Here is a 25,036-nt window from a genome sequence, read left to right as displayed (position 1 = left end):
TTTCTAGTTTATTGGAGTATAAATTTTCAAAGTAGTTTCTAATGATCTACTGCATTTCAGAAGTGTCTGTGGTGATAGCTCCTTTTTCATCTCTAATTTATTTGGGTCTTTTCTCTCTTTCTTTTGGTTAATTAGCTAAGAGTGTATCAATCTTATATTTATCTTTTTGAAGAACCAACTCTTTGTTGTATTGATCCTTTATATTTTTTTAATTCTCAATTTTATTAATTTTGGCCCTATTCTTAATTATTTCCAGTCATCTACTGAGTTTAGAATTAATTTGTTCTTCTTCCTCTAAGGCCTTGGGGTGTAACATTAGATGATTTATTTGGGATATTTTAATTTTTTAATGAAGGAAATCAATGTTATAAACTTTCCTCTTACAATCGCCTTCTTGCCAGGCAATATGGAGCATGCCTGTAATCCCAGCGGCTTGGGAGGCTAAGGCAGAAGGATTGCAAGTTTAAAGCCAGCCTCAGCAACTTAGAAAGGTCTTAAGCAATTTAGTGATACCCTGTCTACCCTGTCTCACACAAACAATAAAAAGGGCTGGTGATGTGACTCAGTAGTTAAGTGTTCCTGGGTTCAATCCCTGGTACAAAAAAAAGAAGAAGAAGAAGAACTGCCTTCATATGGTCCCACAAATTTTAATATGTTGTTTCTCTATTTTGGGGGACTCTTTTAAAAAAAATAATATAAGCACAATATTATCTCATGTACATGCACACACACATACCAAATTAATCTCTCAGTGTAAACAAGTCAGTGGTAGGCCATACCAATTTTCTCATTTTTAAAAAATAGACATGTCTGAACTAAGACCTAAATTATATCCACATGGCATTAATTGATTTATCTCTCAGGAGTCCCCTCCCTGTTTTTCTCACCATTTATATATTGTTGACACTTTGTTATTCATCTGTTACACTCCTCATGTTTGGGGTTTTGCTCAGCCCATCCCTGTGTTCCTCAGGTAATCCTGCATTTCTTTAAACCAGAGGCTTGATCAGATTCCAGTCTGACTTCTTGGCAGGAGCATTTTACAGATGGTGCTGTACTTCCCATTGCATTTCACAGGAAGCACCTGATGATAATGGTCTCTCTCTGCTGGGGTCTTTGCTGTCTTTATTAAAATACGCTAGCGACTATTACTGTCACTGTTCATGCTCAGAACTTCTTCTATGCCTGCACTGAGCCTGTCCTGCCTGAAATCAGTCATATGGACCATGTCTTCAGAGAACTCACAGTCCTCTCAGAGCAGAGACAACTCAATAAGTAACTTTTAAGACATTGTCATAACTGTAGCAATAGTCACAGACTTTTTTTCATAAGATTAGTGGGTATGATTCCCAATGCATGGTTTCCAAAACTGACCAATATTTGAAATTATCTTGAGCAACTTTTGTAAAATACAGAATCTTGGGCTTTATTCTAGTATATTCTGATTCCTCATGACTAGGGTGGGATCAAGGAATCTGAATCTACTCTGAGAAGATGAGGTTGGTGGGTGAGGGTAGACGTGAAAGGAAGACCCAGATCTCACAAGCCATCTCCCTGACTTTGGCCTGTTCCAGAGGCCACTGAAGAGCCAGAGGAAAGTTAAAAGCAAGGATTAGAGGGTGAGGTCTTCCTGTGGGGAGGATGGTGGGAGCAGGGGAGACTGGAAGCAGGAAGAGAAATGTCTGTACTATTACTTATCTTCCAGGTAAGACATGATTTTGGCCTGAGCAAGGATGTAGAGGCAGCTTAGACAAGAAAAGTCTTAAAGAGATGGTTTGTCACTCATTTGAATGAGACCTAGGGAACAGTCATGAAATTGGAGTGGATGCCCAAGACCCTGCACATGAATCTTAGCAAAACAGTGAAATCTAGTATTAAATGCATTTGTGAATTTTATATTTCTCCACTAATTCCATAGTATTGAAATAGTGCTTTTTACCACTTCACTAATTGTGGTTTGGAAACTCTCTTAGAGTTCTGGAAAAATAACAAAACAAAACAAAAAATGAATGGATACATAGACATAGTTATGGAGACTGAGAAATCCCCAGATCCGCAGTCAGAAGTTGGAGATCCAGAGCAGATGATACACTACCAGTCCCAGTCTAAAGGTCTGAGCACCAGGAGAGTATAGTATATGTTAAAAGCCAAGAGGCTCAAGACCCAAGAAGACCCAGTATTTCAGTTCCATTCTGAAGTCAGGAAAAGACTGGTGTCCCAATTCAAGGCAGTCAGACAGGAAGTGCTCCCTTTACTGCAGGGATAGTGAGCCATTTTGTCCTATTCAGACCTCAGCCTGAGTAGATGAGACCCAATTAACTGGAAGATAATTGAGGAAGGCAGTCTGATTTACCAAGTCTACCTTTTCAAATGTTATTCAGACTCAGAAACATCCTTATGAACATGCCCAGAATAGTGTTTGACCAAATACACAGGCACTCCATCAAGTTGGCACATAAAATTAACCATCATAGAATCTATTTCTTTTCACCCCAGATAGAACTGCAGTGGTAATCTTTCCATTTGTTGGGTTTTTGATATTCTAATATCAATCCCAATTACAATCCCACCTCGTGTGCAGCCCTAGTGTTAAATCGGTAACATCTGTCATCTCCCCAGCTCCCTCGATCATTTACAAGGTGTTTGGGGCTTGGCAAAAACATGATAGGGATTCTCCAACTCTTTCCTATTTATGGAAGTAGCATTAGATGAAAGTAACACAGAGGAGCTCAAGATGGCAGACTAAGAGCTGTGTATGATCTCTTTATGAGTTCAGTGTAGAATATTTTTCATTTCCCTGCTTAATTTTAAAAGCAAAATGAAATGAAGCCTGAGCATTGTAGTGTTAAACAGCAGGGAGGTTACTCCTACTCTCCTCCTAAATACAGGGAGACATTGCTATTTGTTTTCTTTTATTAAATGTTTCATTGCCTCTGAAGCAGTAGATATCACAAGTCGGGTAGACAAAAGGAGCATCCTGGGCTACCTTGCTTCCCTGTCGCCCACACCTGAAGGTGGCTCGCCTCCTTGCTCAAAGATGGATGTTAGCTTCCAGTTGCTGTTGACCTTAGTGCTTATTCTGCTTAATTAAATACCCTTTTAATATTTTCTCACTCTGCTGTGCCTTACATCCCACATTCCTGCTGTGGCACGACAGGGGTGAGAAGGGAAGGTCTTTTAAACTGAAGCGCTTAATTAGCTCCTGGGCCCCAGGAGAAGTGTCAGATGGAAAAACAGCTGAAAAGTAGGGGAAAGAATAGCTGGATGTGAGGTGCAATCACTGATGATGGAAAAAACATTGGCCACCTTCCAGCAATGCCTGAGGTATGTTAAATTTTTTTCAGAATCTGGGACCCTTTTTGAATCATATATATGATAGCATCATGCTTACTCCATTCATTTCCAGTGACTTTCTGTTGATTCAGCCATAATAGCTCATTTCTGCCAGAACCTATTTCTTTTTTTCTCGGTATACATACCATCCTGTGTGTAGATAAATGGATGGCCCACCCACCAGTGAGGTTCCTAGTTCTTTCCTGGCACCATCAAATGACCAAAATGTCATTTAGAGTCCCCTAATTGAGTTGTTTTAAATACAGTCAGTATCTCATAAATATTCACTGGGAGGGAAGATGTATAGTGATGTATTATTTATTGTGATATAAGATCAAGCATATTGGGCTGGGGCTGGGGCTCAGTGGTACAGTGCTCACCTAGCACATACGAGGCCCTGGGTTCAATCCTCAGCACCACATAAAAATGAATGAATAAAATAAAGGTACAACTAAAAAATAAATATAAAAAATATCAAGCATATTGTAACAAAATATAATTATATAGATATAAAAATTTAATTGTCTAGAAATTATATTACATAGATATAAATATAGGTATAATCATAGTTATAAAGGTATATGAATATAGATTATACCTGTCTGCACTATAGGTGTGTATAGATGTCAACTATAGATATAATTAAATATTGCATATAATTATATAATTACTGCAATGAGGTAAAATATGAGTCCATTTGTGTTGTAAAAACATAAAATAAGTTCTGAAAATGAAGGTAGTGTAGCCTAGTCCCCCCAAGACCTCAGAGCTGGCAGCCATCTTATGCCTGTCTCCTTCTGGAGCTGCCATAGACTGGCCTGGCAGGTAATAGCTAAGAGAGTGGGCAATCTTGGAGCTTATGGGCTTCTCTTTATATTCTCCAGAGGCTTTGAAGTCATTTTGATGATGGATTTGCTTAGGCTTAGTGTATCAGCAACATTCACCCAAGTTCTTACCACCTAAAATTGCAATAAAACTTGCATTTTAAAATCCCTTAAAATGATTGTTTATTCTTTGGAAAACAAGTAAGCTTGCTGTGAATCAAAAAGTCTTCATCATATAATTGGACACTGAAGACAAAATGTGATAGCACTGGGGAAGAAACAGCAACTGAAGCCAAGAGTGAGAGGCCTTGTTCCCTGCCTTCTCCTGGCTTGCCAGTGTGGTTAGCAGGCACTGAAAGCAAGGGACGCCTCTTTATGACCAAAGCTGAGGTCCTCCTACCCACCAATAACCCAAGTCCCATCCATAGGCTGACAGGCCTTGTGTGTTATTTTCCCTTGACCATGGTCAGGGTGGACAGTTGTGGTGTGCACTTGTAGCCCCCACTGAATCTCTCGCCATTCCCCGCTCAGCCTTCTACCCCATGCCTTCCTCTTTCTTGGTTTTCTCCCTCATTTCCATGAACTCATCTCTAGTGGCTTTCTGAGAAAGGATGTGTAAGAGGGAAATTTCTAGCAAGGTGTCTGAAAATTTCTTTATTTATCTACTCACTGGCTGAATGTAAAATGTTAGTTGGAACCATTTTCTTTCCGAATTTCAAAGGAATTGCTCCAGTCATTTTCTAACACCGTTACTGCTGTTAAGCAATTCAGAGCCATTTTGATTTTTGATCCTTTCTGTATGCCATATTCTTTTTCTCTCTCTAACCAGAAGCTTTGAAGGCTTCTATGTAGGAGCTTATTTCTGTCCTCAATGTTCTAAACTTTCAGAAATCTACTTTGTAAGCACCCCATCAATTCTGTGGGACCTCCATGGGCTCTTATATCCCATGATGCTCAGTCTCCCTTATAATCCTTCATTATAGTAGCCTTCATTTGTGGGAGACTTTGCTGATGATTTCCTCTTAAGGTTGTTTCTGTGGTTTGTATCTGGAATTCCATATTTTCAGTATTGAACCTCCTAGTCTGGGCCTCCTATTTTCCTGTCTACTCTGTTTTCCATCTCTTGTCCTTTCCCTATATCTCATTTTTTCTCTTTCTCTCTCTCTCTCTCTCTTTACAATCTGGTCCTCCTTATCTTTTCTTTGTGTGTTTTAAGTTTTTAGTTATTACTTTTGCATCATCTAGTGCTATTATAAACTCAAAAGCCAAAATTCTTGCTTTCTGAAATAGTCAATTTTATTTATTTATTTATATTACTGTCAGTGCAGTCCTCTTCATATATTTTCTTTGTTGCAATAGCCCAACAGACACATTCAGAATTCTCCTTGCAAAAATTCATGTATTTTAAGAGCTACAGTCTCTGTCCCAGCTCCACTAAATTCTCTGCTCACTATTTATATCCGCATTTGGGAATCATCCCTTTTCTTTTATGAAGCCGTATCCAATTTGCATTAAGCTTCTTTCAGATGCTTCAGTTCCCCTAAGTTCCATTTATTTAGATTTGTTTCCCAAATAAATTGTATTTTCCGTAGATAAAAGGTGCTTGCCGTGGCCTTTGCTGGTGTACCTCATACTGTCCTTTGTTGCTTTTGTAAATTGTGTTTTTATTTTAGAATTCAGTTAGCTATTTTTCCTCTAACAATCACTTTTTTTCTGTGTGTGTCACTTATGTTTCATAATGTTAATTTATCTCAGCATATGTTGCAGCCCTTTGAGATAATATTTAGGGGGAAACAAATGGATAAGGACATCACTTTGTTCCAATTCCATGCAACTTTTTGCTTTATTGTTTGCCTGTGTGAAGTTCCCACCCAATTTTAAATAGATTTATTTCTGTACCCAGCAATTCCCTGAAATGCATTTACATTTACATATATAATTTTCATTCTAGGCAACCATTTTTTTTTTAAATTAAAGCTTTACCTAATCTATTTTGTAATTGAGATCACCTGTTTCATATTATTTATAAGTAAAATTAAGAAACTGATTTTGGAGTCAAAAAAGCACTTGGTAATCAAAGTTGAAAATGGTAGAAAATGAAACCATTGCGTTTTTCTCAATGGATTTTTAGCCAGCTGGAAACACAGCCCCAGTGGATTGAAGGGCTTGAAATTCAGAGCTCTTTGATTAAATGCTGTGACAACAGGAGGGCTGCTTCTGCTCTTAAAAGCTCCAGAATCTGAAGTGCTTACACATATTAGTGTATGTTCACCTTTCCTTTTCTATTTGTAGTGTTTATTTTCCAGTTCACAAAATTGTACTTATTCAGAGTTTTTTATTTGAAATAATCTAAGCCACATTCAAGTAATAGCTTAGTTAACGCACACTGACATTTCTTACTTTGAAGGGCAATTTTCATGTGGCAGAAACTGGGTGTCAACATAGCCCCAGTTATTCCATTATGTTTTAGATTAAAAGCCCAACAGCCTTTTCCAAGATCCTCCAACTGGTTAGATTTACCTTTGATTTGGACTCTTCTTTCTATCCACTTTCACCCATTGCTTCTTTCCAACTTTTCTGGCACTACTTTCACCACATTGCAGGTGAAAACAGATACTGGTCTTTAAGGTTTTGATGACTGAAAAATGGATGCTTTCACAGATTTGGGTTTTGCTTCAGTGTTTAACAGGGCCAAACATGTATGTCTGAGTAAGCACATGTTTAATCAGCTTCTGAGTAAAATTCTCAAATTTTAAGAGATGGCCAGGACAGTTTTAAAGAGTTTCCAAAGTTTGATTTGAAAGCATAAATCATGACTCAGTATACTTCTTTCTTTGGAGTAATTCAGTAACCTTCCCTTGGTCAGGAAAAAGAAGATATTGTGAACATGAAGTACTCTACAAGGTAAGGTCCTGAGGAGGGGCCACTCATTTTTTTTTAATAAAGAGAGAGAGAGAGAGAGAGAGAATTTTTTAATATTTATTTTTTAGTTTTCGGCGGACACAACATCTTTTTTTGTATGTGGTACTGAGGATCGAACCCGGGCCGCACGCATGCCAGGCGAGCGAGCTACTTCTTGAGCCACATCCACAGCCCAGGAGGGGCCACTCATTATCGACCCTTGTTAGCATTACCTCACAGCCATTGTGTGCATAGTCATTTAATGAATAGTGTCTTTTAAGAGCATTGTACCATACTGGATAGACAGGCTTTAGCAATGTGTATTTTTGAATTTAGCTTCATAATTCTCTATGATTCTCTAAATAATATCTGTTTAGAAAAGGAGTTTTTATTTGCATTTTCCTGTGTGAAATTCACACCTCATCTCATCCTTCTTAGAGTTAGACATGTTGCCTTTGAGAAGTTGAACTGCCTTTCTCCCTGCTTCTGTCTTCCCTGACATGGCCAGGCCTCAGTCATTGTCCCCATTGAAGAGGATCATTGGTGCAGATAATCCCGACCCCTGACTAATCGTCTCTGTTGGGTGGGGTCATGGGCCCACCACTGAGTGCCTTAGTCCTCTGCACACCTGGGGCTTGACCATGGCTTCCCCCAGGGACATAGAGCAGTGCCTAACACTGAAGAATAACCCCCAAAGTAGGAGGGTAATCTTCAAGGCAAATAGTTCCACAGGGATCATCAGGCACCCCTGGTCCAAAGAACAAAAAAAGAGGGCAACAGGTCTTCCCCCCAACCCACCCCAGTCTCCAAACTTGCCCCCTTGCCCTGAATTCAGGAACTTAGTGTTATTCAAATAGCCAAGGCCAGCTGAATTTTAACCAAAGGGAATTTGCCATCAACATACAGACTACCTTAGGTCAGATATTAAAGGGAAGGCTTGTTCTGTTAAACCACAGCCATAGCTCAGGGAGAGGCGGGATCAAGTCATCCAGTATTCCTGATACTTTAGCTGCATCCATGTCTGTCTGTGGCTCCACCAAAAGGGAGATTGAGATGCCAGCAAATGATTCAGTGACAAGTCTTTTAGTGCCTGATTATTTTGAGTTTAAGTACATTGTAGCCAAGAGGTACCACAGGACAAGATTCTCACTTGAAAGTCTGTTTCAGTCAAATTGGTCATTTGGAGCAGTCACTAGATCTTAGAATGTCAGGAAATTCTGAAGAATGCTAGAAGGAGCCATGAGCTTGGAAATAAAAAACAATAGTAGCTTTTGCATTTTATAGTTCCCCAAATATATAGTTTTTCAGAATATCTATATCTAAAATTTGTCCTAAAACCAACTTTTGGGGGATAATTTATTTACCTGGTATGATTTAGATTTTCAATTTATTTTTAAATGTAGTTTCCCATTTTGAAAACATGTTAACTCTTGGTTGCTCTAAAGCAACTCTTGAAATAAAGGGTCTGCTGCTATCCAATATAAGGAGATTTGGAGGGGAAAAAATCCAATTTCTTACTGTCTTCTATTCTTTGAAGGGGAAAACATTTAAGTCATATATTTCACATTTTAATTTTATGTGTTTTAAACGTCTGGAAGAGGAGAAGATGAACATCTGCCTCTTGGCTCCCCAAGGACAATGCAACATAGATTACAGATAATAATGTAGATTCTTATTACCTAAGTACTGTGAGTTGGACCCTATGCCAAGCACTTCACAAAGAGCAGTTCATTTAATTTTCTAATCTTGAGAAGAAGATACTATAATCAGATGAGAAAACTGAGATGCAGAGGAGTTAGGGCTAACGCCAGACAGGTGTGCTATAGCATTCCCTGCCTAGCGGTGGCTGCACAGGGCTGAGTGTCCAAGGAGCTCGCTCACACTGTGAAACCAGAGTCCAGACAGGCCAGGGTGAGCCCCCAGGGCTCTATTTTTGGCCCTCTCCTCAGTACTGCCCTTGTTGAGTTATTATACACCTAAGTTGAGCCTGTTAACGTTTCCTTCACCTAGAACCAAACACAGCAACAAATTAAAGACTTACAGTGAGCACTGGGAACTGGACTCCTCCCACGCATCCTCCCCCACCTTTTTTTTTCTCTCTTTCAAACAAGTGAAGTAAAGTGGCATTCATGGGAATATCCCAGAAAGCCCGCAGCCTCTTCCCATACAGCTGTCACATGTCCTCACTCCTGGCTCACAGGTACAAATAAATGGAATCCCACTCTTCCCCTCTATGAGCTGGGAAAATGGGATGGCTTGGAATTTGCTCTGGAGAGGAGATAAGTCAGCTAATATGTTCAAGCAGGTTTTGTCTCCCTAATGTGCTGGTCTGTTAGTGGGTTTTCTGCCACCCACTGGGTCATCATGATCATCAAAGCTATTTAATACTCCAAGCAAGAATGTCAACCTGTAAAAATTGAATATCACATGGACTTTAAACACACATCCCTTATAAAATGTTTAAAGCTTGCTGGGTTTTATTAGAATGTGTGAACCAGACTGAGTATATTAAATTTATGAATCCAATTGATGCAGTACCATAATAATTCAATACAATATGCTTATGTCATTAAACTCATAAAGAAGGTTCTCCGAATAGCTATAATGAATAGTTCTGATTCTGTAATCACAGACTAACATTTTCACCCTGATGAATTTTAGCTGGGAGCTCTCAGACTTGTCCATGACATCAAGAAATAAATGCTGTATTTCAAATGAGGACTACTTATTTCAAGTATTTACTTTAAAACCTAGGATAGTAAAAGTAGCTGGTAGAAAAGAAGTATCTGCTAAAACAGAATTATTCATTAGAAATACTAAAAGGATTGGAAGATATTGGCATGAAGTAGAATAGGACATTAATTTATGTCTAGTCATAAATTATAAATAAAAACCAAAGAAACTTCTTTTCATTCCACCTTGACTGATTTCATTTATTCCCTCATCTTCCTGCCTTACTCCCAACCCCATATATTTTGGTTATCTACCCTTGTGTAATAAAATACCTCACAAATTAGTGACTCAAAATGACCGCCATTTTATTGCTTATGATTCTGAGTGGTTCTCAAATCAGCTGGATATTTGATCCACTCCAGCTCTTACCCAGTCAGACCACTTATGTGCCTACATTCCAATCCTGCTTCAAATAAGGATGGTACTCAGCCAGAGTATTGGAGCATCCAACCCAGGTTGGCTTCTTCACTCAAAGCATTACCTCTGGTGCATTCTGCTATCTAAAGTAGGTTATAGGCTTCACCTAAATTCAAGGGGGAGAGCCACACACAAGGTTGTGAGTCCCAGGAAGCATGGGTAATTGGGGTCACTAGCGTAACAAACCTTTAGACATACCACTTCCCCGACCAACTTCCTTTAAGGCCACCTTTACCTCTTTCTTGACTTTGTTCCCCATATTTGAAAGTTTATATTGCCCAAAAATGGATTCCACTTTCAGACTAAGATTATTTTGAAGTGTATCCGGGAATTCTTGGCATTTGGAAACTCAACTGGACATGATCCTTCACAGAGACATGGATAAATGTTTCAGAAAGATGTCTGGATATTTAAGGATATATAGATTTCTAATCCAACCTACCTTCTGCAGTTCCTTCCTTTGTTAAAGAATCAAAGGATCTAGCTAAGATTCCTCAGCTACAATATTGCTGATTTTATGAGGACAAGAAAAAGGATTGGATGATCTTCCAAAGATTTTTTTTCAAACTCTTGAGTATGGTCAAACAGAAATGTTGACTGTCTCCTCTCCAACATTGCTGGAGAGATTATAAATAGATACAGGGACTATGGAGAATAATTAGGCGATATTAATCAAAATCTTAAAAACACATATACCCTTCAACCGAAAAATTCACTTTAAGAATTTACCCTGTAGGTTTAGTGACCTACTTGCCAAGATAAAATCTTATTTATCAAAATGTTATTTTTAATATTCTCCATCCTTCAGTCTTTCATTTGGTAAACTTACTGAACACCTACTATGTGCCACACACCATGTTGAATGTTTAGTATGCATCCTTTGGATAAAGTAGTAAAAAATCCTCTCCCTTTTATGGTTTACGATCTTATAGAACTGCCACAGGGATTGGAATAGCCTACCTGTCCATTAATAATGAGCTAGAAAATCACTTTCAGAATAAGTAACTTTTTTATGAACTTGTGGAGAATTTTCTTTTGTATAAACTGTTAAATGAATAAGGTAAAGTTCAAAAGAGCATCTCTTTTATATCGCTATTTGTGTAAGTTGAAGTGGAGGCAGCTATATTTATATTTGCTTATGTAGATATAAAATGCTCTGGAAAACACCCATTAAAAAAAACAGTAAATAATGGTAAAATTTTGGGGATCCTAGAGGAGATTTTAGAAGGTAGAGGTTAGTTGAAAGGGAGACTTTGGGGCTGGGGATGTGGCTCAAGCAGTAGCACGCTCACCTGGCATGCGCGGGACACTGGGTTCCATCCTCAGCACCACATAAAAATAAAAAAGATGTTGTGTCCACCAAAAAACTAAAAAATAAATATTAAAAAACTCTCTCTCTCTCTCTCTCTCTCTCTTTTCTCTCTCTCTCCTCTCTCTCTCTCCTCTCTCTCTCCTCTCTCCTCTCTCTCCTCTCTCTCTCTCTCTCTCTCTCTCTCTCTCTCTCTCTCTCTCCCCCTCCCTCTCCCACTCCCTCCCTCTCTCTCCCTCTCTCTCAAAAAAAAAAAGAAAGGGAGACTTTTCACTATAGTGAATGTACACACATGCGTACACACACACATTAAAATTTTTTCTTTGTACTTGTGTGTATATGTGTATGTGAAACTTTTCAACCAGAAAAAGAAAAATAAATTTTAAGTCAATTTTAAAAACAAATATTAGTGTATGTTCTGTGCTCAGAACTCAAGCATTAGAAGGCATTTGTACTTTACAACTATAGTATGGAGCTGTGCTGTTCATTACAGTAACCTATGGCAAAGGATTAGATGATGCAGACACATCCATCTTTTCACCACCAGACAATGCTTCTATTGAATACTTCACACTGAACACACTGTACCACAGGTGTGTGGCACAAATGTGGGAGATGAGAGGGTACACATGCTGCGGACCCATCCAACAAATGTGAATGGGCTCTCTTGAGTAGTTTCTCTTCCAGGTACTACCTGCTCTGCTGTGACCTTTCTGCCATGTGTTTTATATTCCAGTTACAACGTAGACCAAGGGTGGGGAAACTGCATGCCTATGCTGGGGAGATTCACAATGACCCTCACCCTTGTGTAGTTCTCCCTACTTGACTGAGACTCACAGAACCTATGAGTCTGATGAGATACACTCCTGTGATTACTCTGTGACATGACAAAAGGGAGATCATTCCAAAGCCCTTTAAAAGCAGAGTCTTCTCTGGCCTGTAGCAGAAGACAGCAGAGATTTGAAGCATGAGGGGAATATGATTTCTGGTTTCAGAAAGTAGACACAGTCCTGGAACGTGGGTGGTCTTGGAGCTGGAGCAGTTTTCATACTATCTGTGAATACTGCTGGAGCATCCTTTAACTGTGTATAGAGACCAAGTGGGCCTGTTCTCCCAGTACCTGCTACCCTGGCTGGAAGTCATGCCTCACTGCTCCCTAGGGCCTGTGCTGGTACCCTCTACACACTGGGCACTCTGTTCTTGGTAACTGCTAGTCACTGAGCAGTGTATAGTCTCAGTTTAAGAAGATGCCTCACCTCCAGACAGCTGTCAAAGTTGAGATGGCCAGGCTCTCTGGGAGAAGAGAGGCACTCAGGGACTAGATGTTACTGGGCAGAGAATGAAACCTACTGTGAAAGTCACCTGCCCTGCACTAGGTAAAGAGTGCATACCACCTCAGGGAGGCCTATCCCAGGAAATCAGGGTGGAGCAAAGCAGGAAGTTTCTATTTTGTCATATAAGGAATTAAAAAATAGCTTTAGTTTGTGTTTTAGCCTACAAATACATACATAGACTATCCTGAGTTTCATGGAAAAGGTGATGTAAACCAGTAAAGGTGGAAAAAAGTGTGCAAGTGTCATGCTGCAAGAAACCCAGGGAGTGTCATATGAAGTTGTACAGTGGCGCAGGGTACCTTCAGACAGATGGTAGAGAAGGAAGGAGTTGGGAATTAGCAGGTGTTTTGAGGCTCTTAGGAGTTCTCTGGCATCATCAACATCACTTGACATGGCAGCCAGCAGAGCTCCATGGATCAAAGAGAAGAGAGATTCCAGCGCATAGTACATGGGACCCCAGCATAAGGACTGGTGGAATGCTAACCCAGGGAACAGTCCCAGGTCCAGAGTGCGTCCCCCAAGCTGAACAGGCCATGCCAGTTGGCCAGTCCATTCATGCTAGGTTATTGCCAGTACTCTAGAGCTCTGATTCCCCACCTCTAGGCTTCGTAGTTGCTCTCCTCCCTGCCTAGAACTGTCTTCTGTATCTTCTCCAGTTTATTCACCTGCTGAATTCTTACCCTTCAGGTTTTATACCAGTTCCTAGAACTAGGCGGGTTCCTTTCTTAAGTGCTCCAAAAGCTTCTCCTTCCTGTTTTCTTCTGGCCATATTTTAATTATTGCTTTACCTGCCCATCCCTCCAACAGGACTTTAAGTTACTCAGGACAAAACTGAGTCTTACTCACTTGAATCCCAGCACCTAGCCCAGTTCAGGCATGTGAAAAACTTTCAAAAAGAGTTTGTTGGATGCATGAATGAAGTCAAGGGAAAGGAGTCAATAAAAAGCAACCTTGAGCCAATCATTAAAAAATACATTGGATTGGAAGATGGAAGCAAAGCACACACAGGAACGAACAAGGACTGATCCTGAACAATGAATTCTAAGGGCCAGCACATGTGCCTGTGAGGACAAGTTTTGTGTGTGTGTGTGTGTGTGTGTGTGTGTGTGTATTCAAGCCCTTGCGCCTGGCACACTGCTTCATGGAGAACAACTAGGTGTGCAGTAACTGTGCTGGATACTTGGGTTGCCTGCATCAAACTGTCTTACTTTCATTGGTGTGTGGAGATCATTTGGGGACATGTTGAGAAATAGCCTGACATATTTGATGCAATGCAGCCAAATTTTATGATTTTTAAAAAGTTAGTAAGAGGATTTCAGTCCTGGATTTATGGGAGTTTAGAACTGGGAAGACTTGACTGCTGAGTGAATCATACTGACCGCCTGGGTTCGATCCATGACATATGGCCAGTGGTGACCAGATCCCTCTCAGTTCTAGAAACATCCCAAGGTATCTACGTTCAGACCTGCTCAATCTTCAGAACTCATCAGTCGATGGATTTTCCAAAGGCTGCAAGGTAAATGAAACCTCTAAGTTTTATAAGACTGATGCTTGTCTTTAAGCTGCCACAGTGGTTAATGATTTCTGGGAATGAGGAATGCCACCGAACTCTCTTCCCTGTTAATATGTCACAACGCAAAGGCAGATAATGCCCCATTACATTTTTAAAGAACATTTCAATTTTAATAATTTCCACAACTTTAAATTAAATTATGGATTTATGTTAAAATCTTATAAAAAGTAGAAAGTTCCACAATAGTGAGATGGCTGGGGAAATCATTAGAATGACACAGCCGGGGTGATATATTGCACATGAAATAAGCAGTTAGCCACAGTTATAGAAACGAGGCTTATTAAAACAGAAACTTTAATAACATGAAATGATCATGACTTTATCCTACTGCTAATTAAAATCAAGGGGAGGGAGCCAATAGATAAGGAGGCTGAGGTCTTTAAAATGCTTCTGAAGGCCCTAATTCTTATTTTCATACGTGTGCATACATACATAGCAGCTGACTGAAATTCAAGGAAAATTCTAGGAGCCTACCTGAGAGTGGTATTGACAGTCCTGAGGAAAAAACCCATTACATTTCAGGCGTAAGGGCTTAAATCTTGAAAAATTCACTTTCTCCCAGATTTGAAGAGCCCATTACTTTGTCAGTCTCTAATGACTATTGACCTTAGCTAAGTCACTGCCTCTTAGCATCTCAGTTTCCTCATCCGTAAATAAAAGCTACTCATTCAGGCCCTCCTCCTCCCTGGCTATCTTAGGGTCACTGTGCATATGAACTAAGAAAAGAAAAAAAACACTTCTTACAAAGTACCTACTAGCCATCCAGATTCAAGGCCCTCTGTGTTCTGCTTCAATCCTGTGCTACCCTACACATCCCTACAAATGAAGATCCCTACACATGCAGCTCTTGCTTCCTTGCTCACTTTTTTTGCTGTTTTGGACTCCATTCCTCTCCCCTCCTCCCCTAGTGTCAAGCCTTCTTTTATGATTTGGTTGTGATGTGTCCCAAAAGCTCATGTGTGAGACAATGCAAGAAATCTTAGAGGTAGAATGATTCTTAACCTAATCAGTGCATTACTCCACTTGAATGAATTAACTACGTGGTATTGTAGGCAGAAGGTAGGTCACTGAGGTGTGCCTTTGGGGTTTATATTTTGTCCCTGATGAGCATCTCTATCCCTCCCCCTCCCTCCCTCCTCCCTCCCTCCCTCCTCCCCCCCCCCCTCTCTCCTTCCTAGTGGCCATGTCCTGAGCTGCTTTTCTCCTCCACACCTTTCTGCTATGATGTCTGCCTATCTTGGGCCCAGAGAGTGGAGTTGCCCAACTATTAACTGAGACCTCTGAAACCTGAGCCCCAAATAAATTTTCTTCCTCTGAAATTGTTCTTGTCAGGGCTTTTGGTCATAGCAGTGAAAAGGGTGACTAAAACTCCTTCTATTCTTTCCAATTTTATATATACCTAAAAGGGAATATCTATAAGAAGGAGCCCACCATGAAATACCCTGCTGATGTCAGAGGTTTTGCCAGGGTGGACATAGAACCTGTGGTTGGTACCTGTGACCAGACTTAGATTCCATCCAGAAGATCTAGAGTTAAAAAGGAAATCCTAGCAGACTATATAAAGTCCAGATTTTGCCCAATTTTCCAATAATTCCCAGTGTATTTCTTTTCAGCCAGAGCTAAGACTAAAATTTGTAGGTCACACATGATCATGTTAATATAATGAACTTCATCAAGAATTTCTAAAATAAAATAGCATGTAGTAGCACATTCTAGAACTTTAGCTTGGAAGACCTAATCAATATAATGCATCCAGGAAAAAAATAAAAAATAAAAAATTATTGCTGGATTACCCTGTATTGTTAGAGGGATTGTGTTTTGCCTTTCAAACTCATTAACACAGCCAGTGGACTATATTAACCTATGTTTTGGTTCAAAAGATTAATAATGTTTAGTTATATTTTCAAATGGTGGTAGAATTTTGGATTGGCCCTTTTTTCTTTTTTTTTTTTTTTCTATTTTTTTTTTTTTTTAATTTAGAGAAAGGGTCTTACTAAGTTGCTGAGGCTGGTCTCAAATTTGTTTTCCCACCTCAGCCTCCGGAGGGTTTGGGGAAGGAACCTTCCCTCCTAAGGCTTGACTGGGAATGCTGCCCCAATCTTAAATGTTATTCCAAAAAACCTCCCAGGATCAGCCTCTTTCTAGGGAAGAGTGCCATGGGCAGGTGCCTTCATATGAGACAATAGACCTGATGCAACAACAGACCAATCCTGGAGGAGCTTAATTGTACATGGATAGTTTCTTCTGATTCACGATGTGTCTGCCACCTGCCCATGCTTTGAGGAGCATCAGCAGTGAGCTTTATTGTAAATAAAGGACTATAGCCATTGTAAGAAAATGCGTTCATTAACTCTAAGGCTCGGGAATGGACAGAGATCACTGGCTGTCTTAAAGCTCTCAAGATTTCCACTGAGGTCTCTGAATTTCTTTCATTCTTGAAAATACTCCAAGGCCAGGCACTATGGTACATATAAGCACAGCCTCCCAGTGTGACTTAGGTTGCTGAGGTAGGGGAATTTTAGGTTTGAGACCAGTCTCAGCAACTTAGTAAGACCCTTTCTCTAAATGAAAAAAGAGCTGGTTTAAGGGATGCATCTTAGTGGCAGAGTGTCCTGGGTTTAATTCCCAGTACCCCCCCAACACACACACACACACACAGAGAGAGAGAGAGAGAGAGAGAGAGAGAGAGAGAGAGAGAGAGAAAAGAAAGAAAATGTTCCATGACAATGCTATGCAATTGGAAGTACCTTGTCCCTAAGGTCTCTTGGTTTTAGCAGACTCCAAGTGGTAGCTTCATTAGCTGTTTGCTATCCCAGAATAACAATGGGAAAAAATTCACCAGCCATTTACCCTGATTCAGAAGGAGACCTGGATGCTTTTTTGGAAGGAAAAGTGGATACAGGACAGTCAGGAAATGGCCAGTGCTCACCAGGGCACTAACATATCAGTACATTAACAGAATGGTGATGACCCTGTGTAGAAGAGTATAGGGGCTCACCTCTTTCCCCAAGTCTCTGTGGAATGTTAACTCCAAAGAGCCCAGTACCCACTTGTCACCATGGGAGCACCATCAGCCTGGGAAAGGCAGGTATATGACCCATGTAGCTGAGATGCCCCAAGTAGGCAGACTTGCTCCATGAGAGATAGTGCTGTTGAACAGAGGAGGGACTCAGCAGCTTGGTGGATCAGATCAGGCTCTGGAGTTGGGAGATTTGGCCTTGAGTCCTGGCTCTTCAGCTTATAAAACTCAGGACCTTTAGGATACTGGGCATTTGATTTTCTTAAAGCACTGATAAGAAAATGCCTTCTTTATACTTTATGTTGGTCCAAATAGCGAAAAGTAAATAACCTGGATAAATGTGTCTGATATATTTCTTTTGTTCTTAAGCCTTTTTTTTTTTTCCAACTTGTAAACAAATAAATCGTGGCCATTTGTCATGCTCTCCTCCTTTACTCTCCCACCTCTTTTGTTCTCTCCTCCATCCCACCTCTTCCTCTTTTGTCCCCCAGATGCCCCTCCTGTCTCTGTGGCTTCCTTACTCTGGACCTCTTCCCTTTCCTTTGATCACTCATTCTCAGGTCCTCACCGGACCCTTGCTTATTCTGCCCTTGTACAAGGTTTCCATTGCTGTTCTGAGTGGCCTCGAGACTGGGCATTTAACAGAGAATGGGCTGTGATGCCATCACCCACCACCAGGGTAGTCTGAAGTTGCAGGCCTTCTGTGATCCCTAACAGGCTACAGAGATTTAATTATGCCTGCTTTTATTTCTTTTTATAATAGAGAAAATGTTCTGTGAAAGCTGTAAAGAAGAAAGGGCACATGAGATCAGGAACAAAGCAAAAAGAATAAGGCACCCAGGGGCTGGGATTGTGGCTCAGCGGTAGAGCGCTCACCTAGCACTGGCGGGACCCGGGTTCGATCCTCAGCACCACATAAAAATAAAGGCATTGTGTTGTGTCCATCTACACCGAAAAAAATAAATAAATACTTAAAAAAAAAAAGAATAAGGAACCCAAAGAAGGTTTATTGGGGAGCTCCCAGGTAAGGTTCACCTGTCTGCAAAAGGGTGAGGGCCAGGGAAGTCGCAGGCAGGAAAGGCAAGAGCAATTCTAATGAGGGAATCTGGAGGCAGGAAGGCCTAGGCCATCTAAATGGCAGCTGCTGACAGCAGGTTGGTGGAGCTGAGTTTAGGGACATCATGTCTAGCGCAGGTCGGTCAGGGCTGATGTGAGTTGACAGGGCGATTGCTTCAGCCAGCTAAACCACAGTGTTTGGAGTCTGTTGCCCATGTGAGCTTCTGAGTGGCCTTTTCGGGTGTCCTCAGCCAGGTGGAAAGTCCCCACCCACAGCCACCATGAAAAGGGGAGGGGGAAGGAAAGGATGCCAACCCAACAAAAATGAGATACAGGACTGGGGTAGTGGCTCAGCCATAGAGCACTCACCTAGCGTGTGTGAGGCACTGGGTTGGATCCTCAGCACCACAAAAAAAATAAATAAATAAAATAAAGGTATGTGTTCAACTACAACTGAAAAACAAAAGTGAGATATAGCAATTGGGGAATGAATTTTACAAATCCTTTTCCTACCTTGCCATTTCTGACCCTGATAAGTCATTTGACTCCTAGTAAGTCAGTTGAACTCCTAATGTCCTTCAATTTTTGCAGTTCTCTTTTATAAAGTATGCTACCCTGAGGATGCAGCTCAGTTCCTAGACATAATTCTCACTTGCTAGGGAGAACTAGAATTCTTAAGATCCACAAAAAAGGGGTAGAATTGACAGGAGAACTTTTTGTTTCTTCCTTTAGCTATAGCTGTGGAAAACAAAAATCAACAAAAATCATTAATTAAATATGAGTTACTATTTTTTATATAATTATACTATATTTAAATATATACAATAGCCAGGATTTAGAACACTGGCTGATCTTAAATTGAGCCTCAAACCCTAATGAGAAATGAGGATATTAGGATAGTGATAAATGTGACTCACCAGACACCAGTAATAGGTGAAAGTGGGTTTCATTATTGAAGCAGAGGTCAGACAGAAAGACCAAACTGTCACTGTTGTATGTCCCTGTATTAAAGTTGAGCAGTTGGTACGTCCACATATGGAATACTCTCCAAGCAAGGTTTCTGCACAAGCCCAACTATATACAAGTTGTGTGGATTAATCTCACAAATGTGGCATTCATCATATACTGTGTCAAATGTTTTCTCTCATATGCAGAAGCAAGAGAGAAATAAAGAATTTTTTTTAAAGGGGGATCTCATGAAAATAGAAGGGAGAACAGTGAGGTAAAGGGATCAAGGGAGAGGGAGGAGGGAAAGAGGAGAAGGGAATGGGAAAGGGGAAGATCTGCAGAATGAAAGTGACCAAACTATGCTATGTGCATGCGTGACTATATACAATGAATCCCACTTTCATGTATAACAATATTGTACCAATTAAAAAATAAATTCATGCCGTGGGAAAAGTATATCTTTGTATATTCTATTAATGTAATGTTCAAGAACTGGCAGAACTAGCCTGTGCTGCTAGAAATTGGGAGAGTGGTTATCCTGGAGAGAGGACTATAAATGGAAGAAGAGTACGAGGAGGGCTGCCTTGGGGCTGGAGAAATCATTTTACTTATACCTAGATGCCGATCACATAGGTATGTTCATTTTGTGAAAAATCATTAGGCCTTACACTCATGATGTGAGCTGTTTTCCATCTATGTATTTCAACTTAAAAAAATTAACTCATCGAAATCAATCATCAAGGTTTCTTCTCAGCATTTTTCCTAAGCTTGGCAGTGTGCCATGGATGATCAGAGACTGCAAAGAATGAGACACTGTCTGTGACCTCAAGAACCTTCTGAAATTTTAGCACCATCTTCTGTCCCTTGGTTCAGTGGTTCACCAGAATGTGCTCAGCTCACGCCAGCATGTGGCTGTCTCTGGACACAGCTAGCAAAGGTCATGCCTGGTCCTCCAGACCTGGGAGCAAAATGGAGTCACTGCAGAGATTATTTTTTAGACAAATGCTTTCTCTGCACCTGGGAAGCAGCTCACATAAAGGAAACCAAGCTGCCTGAAACTCATGCTAGCAAGAGATTTGTTTTGCAGAGAAAAACTCTTTTGTAATGTTTGGAAGTGGTCAAATCAGATCTTTCTAGCTGGAGTTTTCATCAAGCCATGCTAATGAGTTTATTTAAAGAGAAAGGCATTACCTGCAGTTGATTTATAGTACTCTTTTAATGGCCAGGCTGTGTTTGGTAAGGTGTCTCCCATACTTCTCTTTTACTTTTATTTATATTTTTAACTTTTACTTCTCATTATACCCTTCAGGCGTTATTGGCCCTTTAAAGGGACTCTACTTTGTGAACTAATTATGACAAATGTTGATACAACATCTGTTCCCAGATTTAAATTGCCTCCTTGTCTGACAGAGTTCATCTCCAAGGCAAGTTTGTGGTAAACATTAGTTTGCATGTTAATGCAAAGCCTGGGGTATCTGAAGCAGGAGCCACCCAAGAGCTACAGAGACAATGCCTATGCAAGAAGAAGTCTCTCTCCATCCCTCATTAAATTATGGAAGAATCACAGCTCCTTGCACAAGTGAGGAACTCCTCATCCTATTCTGTAGCATTTCACTCTTGGTTTGCCAAAAACAATCAAGTATCCACATAGATTTCAACAAGCTTTGGTTGCTCGAGTATAGTCTACAGTATTTGCTCTTAACCATGTCTGATGGAAGTCAGAGTTCCCTACAAGTGGATGTTCTCAGGGTCCCTCTCCTAGGAAAGTTGAAGTCAAATTTCCTTTTGTCTCTCTGGTGCTAATAACTACCAAGGTTAAGATAGATGTTCATTCTTCAGCAGTTGGTTTTGGCAGTTCTCACCTCTACCTTATGTCAGTTTCAGGATCCTTCTAGAAAGGGCACTTTGAGACTAGTATGTTAGGAATAATGAGCCAGTAAACCAGGTCTGAGTGAAGAGCACTTGCTTCCAGGTCTCTTCTTGATTACTAGCCTTTCTCATGTCTCCTAGCTACAGCCTCCTCTCTAGAAAATAGCTGTTATAAGAAGGATGTGTAATTCTAGGCAGTGTATGATGACCACATAAAATAAAGTGACTTGGGAAACTTCTGGGGGTGATGCAAATGTTCATTTTCTTGGTTTGTGGTATTATTTTTTTACTTGTAACAATACTCATCAAATTACATATTTAAAGAATATACAGTTTCAAGTCTGGGGACATCGCTCGGTAGGAGCATTTACCTAGCATGCATGAGCTTTGGGTTCCACCCCTAGCATCGCAAAAAAAAAAAAAAAAGAATGCAGTATATTGTATATCAGTTTTACTTCTATAAAATATAAAAAATTAGACATTAGAAGATCTGTAGAAACCTAAGTTAAACAAATGTTACTTGTAATTCTTGTATTATTTTTAAGAAAGAGCTAATAAACTTTCCTTGAGCTGAGTGATTTCCTTCAGAAATTCTTTGATTTCAGGTGGGCAATCCATAGATACAGCTGAATTCTACTTTCTCTAGGGCAAGTTTTCTCAGCTGAGGTACTGTTGACATTTGGGGCCAGAAAATTATTTGTTCTAGGGACTGTCCTGTGGGTTGTAGGTTGTTAGCAGCATTCCTGACCTTCACCCACTAGATGTATCATGCAACACACAAGTATGACCATCAGAAATGTCTCCCAACATTGTCTGATGTCCCCTGTGAGGCAGAATTGCCCCTAGTTGGAAATGACTGCTCAAGGATTAGGTCATGTTTCCTAGACAACAAAATTTTCATTACAGTCCAGAATTATGGTTAATTTCTAAGTTTGTTTTCTAAACAAACTGAGTAATAAGGTTTAGGTCTAAACTCTTCTCTCCACCCATTTTCTGTTATAGATGAGATTTGCCAGATATAAATACATCAACTAGTCTCATGTATCCACTTCTCTTTAATACATCCCTTCAGCACCCATGTCTGATTTTACCCTAAACATTTTAGAGCCTACTCTTCAATGCTTTGCTTTGCTTCCTTGGTGCCAAGAAAGGCAGATAATGTGACAATCACCTGCAGTAGGGGAGGGCAAGAGCAAGAGGTCTTGAGCTGTTCACCTTAGTAAGAATTTCCTTTTCTTGACGATTATTGGATTTACAAAATGATTTGTAAATATCAATGCTTAGAGCTGATCCTCCTGTTCTGTTTTTTCCCCTTTACATTATAAGAAGGCTTCAAAGCAGATACAGATTGTGCAATTTAAAAACGCCAATAAGCCAGACATTTAACTGCACAGATGGGCAGCCCTTTCTTTTTTTTTTTTTTTTTCCTTTTAATTGTCTATTTCATGCGTAACTGGGGTGAGGGGGTTAGAAATAGGATACTAACTAATGACACTGTTGCTGCACAGCAGATCCCCAGGGCCAGGCACTGTTGCATTCCTCTGAGTGTTGTCTGCAGATAGACCTGGTGGCATTGCTATGAATCAGAGCCTTGAACCAAAGAAACGTTTCATTGTGTTTATGGATATCACAATCTGTTTTCTCTTGGTCTGATGCTGAGGGCTTCGAGGATCTTCCTTGGATGCTGGTGTTCCTCGGAGTCCCCCTACCCCCACCACTAGGTCTGATTTATGAAATAAACATATGCATCCAGGTAGACATGAAGTTGTTTCTAGACATTGCTTCTCCTCTCCTTGACTCTACCCAGAGATATCTTGACCATGTTCTTAACTCTTGTCTCTTCCTCAGAAATACCTCAGGGACTTTTTCAGCGTGATGCTCCAATCTGCAACATCACCCCTACACATCAACAAAGTGGGACTGACCCTTTCAAAACACACCATTTGTGAGTTCTCACCATTCTTCAAGAAAGGAGTCTTTGACTACAGCAGCCATGGGACGGGGTAGAGCCGGGATGACAAAGGAACCACCTACGCAGTGCCTTCTAGTTGAAGCCCGCTCTGATGCAAGGCTGGATCCCGGCTGCCTCCCTCCGCCCAAGGCAGACGTGCAGCAGCCAACCCGAACGCCTCACGTCATCATACCTAGTGCCTCAGTTTGGGAATGGGACACTTTGCCTGCTGATGGTGACCCTGACAGGCAGCTGTTACTGTTCCACTGCAGTTGAATGTGGCCTTTTCCCATAGTGCTTCCTCCTTATTGCGCAGCAGCATCCATCCCCCATGGCAGGATGAATGTGGCTTCTTTAACTTGAGCTCCCTGAGCCAAGCCAACCTGGGAACTCCCAGAGTGGGTGGCTTGCCAGACCACTCCTAAATGACTTTCCTCTGGTTTCCTCCATCACAAAAATATGCTCTGATTTTTTTATATCATTTCCATGTGACTGACTATATCCCAAGAAAAGCATTTTATTTTACTGTATTTTTTTCCTTTTCTTTTTCCTCATTTGGATCAGAAATTTTATACAATACATAAACACTGATGTTTACATAGAATTTCATATTCTGTAAAGGAAATTTTTGGTCCAATCATGACTAGAATCTTCCATGCTTGACAAATTGGATGTAGGTGACATCACTTAAAATTTCTATAAATCCCTACAAACAGGACACTGTTTAACCTTGAATGTTTGAGGACATTATCCCAAATCTCAATGGCTGCTGTGCATTCTCAAGCTTTTTCTGCTAAGCACAAAATAAGTGCAAAACTGGATGCATATTTTTAAATATTATTTTGTTCACATTTTTGTTACAGTATCTACTGGATCTTTAGCTGAAGACTAGAATTTAGAGTACTTTATTACTAACCCCTTAAATTACTCAGGACTTAATGTAGCATTGCACATCCTTGTACAGTAAAATCGCTTTGTTTTACTAAAGAGAAAAATATGAGTGGCAAAATTAAAATATATATGTGGTATATATTGAAATGTACATAATTCTATCTATAGATTTATATGTGTACACACTCCTGTACAATAGTTATATCAAACTATATAATCATTCACACCAACTTTATTAAAGGTATTTGCTTTTCCAGAATTTAAATTGAATTGCTCTCAATATTAAATGAAGTGATAATATCTACACTTTGGCTTTAAGTTTGTGACATGCTCATTCTTACTGGGCTGTTTAAAAATTGGTCTAATGTGCTTGGAAAGATATATAATGTATAATTTAGCATTTTTATTGCAGAAGATGCAGTTATAATAGTGATTGAAGTCACAAATGAATGGTGAACAAAACATATTTACATTCAGTCTTTTAGAATATGCCTGCACAACAGAGCTCTACAACCTCAAATATGCTTAAAGATGCAATTATCCCTATCAGGAGGAACTATTATTGCACTAATTAAAAATCATAGTTTAGTGTGAAAAAAAATGAGGACTTTTTTTTTTTAATTGCTCAGAAGGACTTGCTTTTGTCTGCATTATACACATAGGTTTAGGAGCAATTACTACCAAGAATTTAAAACTAAAGATTAAAGATAAAAGCTGGGGAGATAATAATTAACCATAAGTCAGTTATTTAAAAGGAGCCAAGCACTAAATCTGCCCATCAGTTGCTGAGTCAATGGTTTTCTTCGACTGACCAGATAATCTATCTTTTGCCCTTTTGGGCCTGTTTTGGTGGCTGGGCTTGTGGCAAGTATTTTGTT

General features: G+C 40.0%; 1 protein-coding gene across 2 annotated transcripts in view; it reads left to right on the top strand.

The window, feature by feature from the left end:
• KIF16B (kinesin family member 16B) overlaps positions 1-24,684 on the top strand; it is a 311,644-nt gene extending 286,960 nt beyond the window's left edge. Inside the window, exon 27 of one of the 2 annotated variants that reach the window (XM_081289710.1) lies at positions 23,165-24,684. In XM_081289710.1, the coding sequence (XP_081145836.1) occupies positions 23,165-23,323 (159 nt within the window). In that variant the 3' untranslated portion in view covers positions 23,324-24,684. The remainder of the gene's footprint in view (positions 1-23,164) is intronic. The other variant, XM_081289711.1, reaches the window with a different exon arrangement.
• The last annotated feature ends 352 nt before the right edge of the window (positions 24,685-25,036 follow it).

The sequence above is a fragment of the Spermophilus citellus genome (genome assembly GCF_964194105.1).
Source record: "Spermophilus citellus genome assembly, chromosome: 4".
NCBI classification, from domain to species: Eukaryota; Metazoa; Chordata; class Mammalia; order Rodentia; family Sciuridae; genus Spermophilus; species Spermophilus citellus.
The sequence above is the reverse complement of the archived record's forward strand: the minus strand, read 5'-3'. Positions and strand labels throughout refer to the sequence as shown.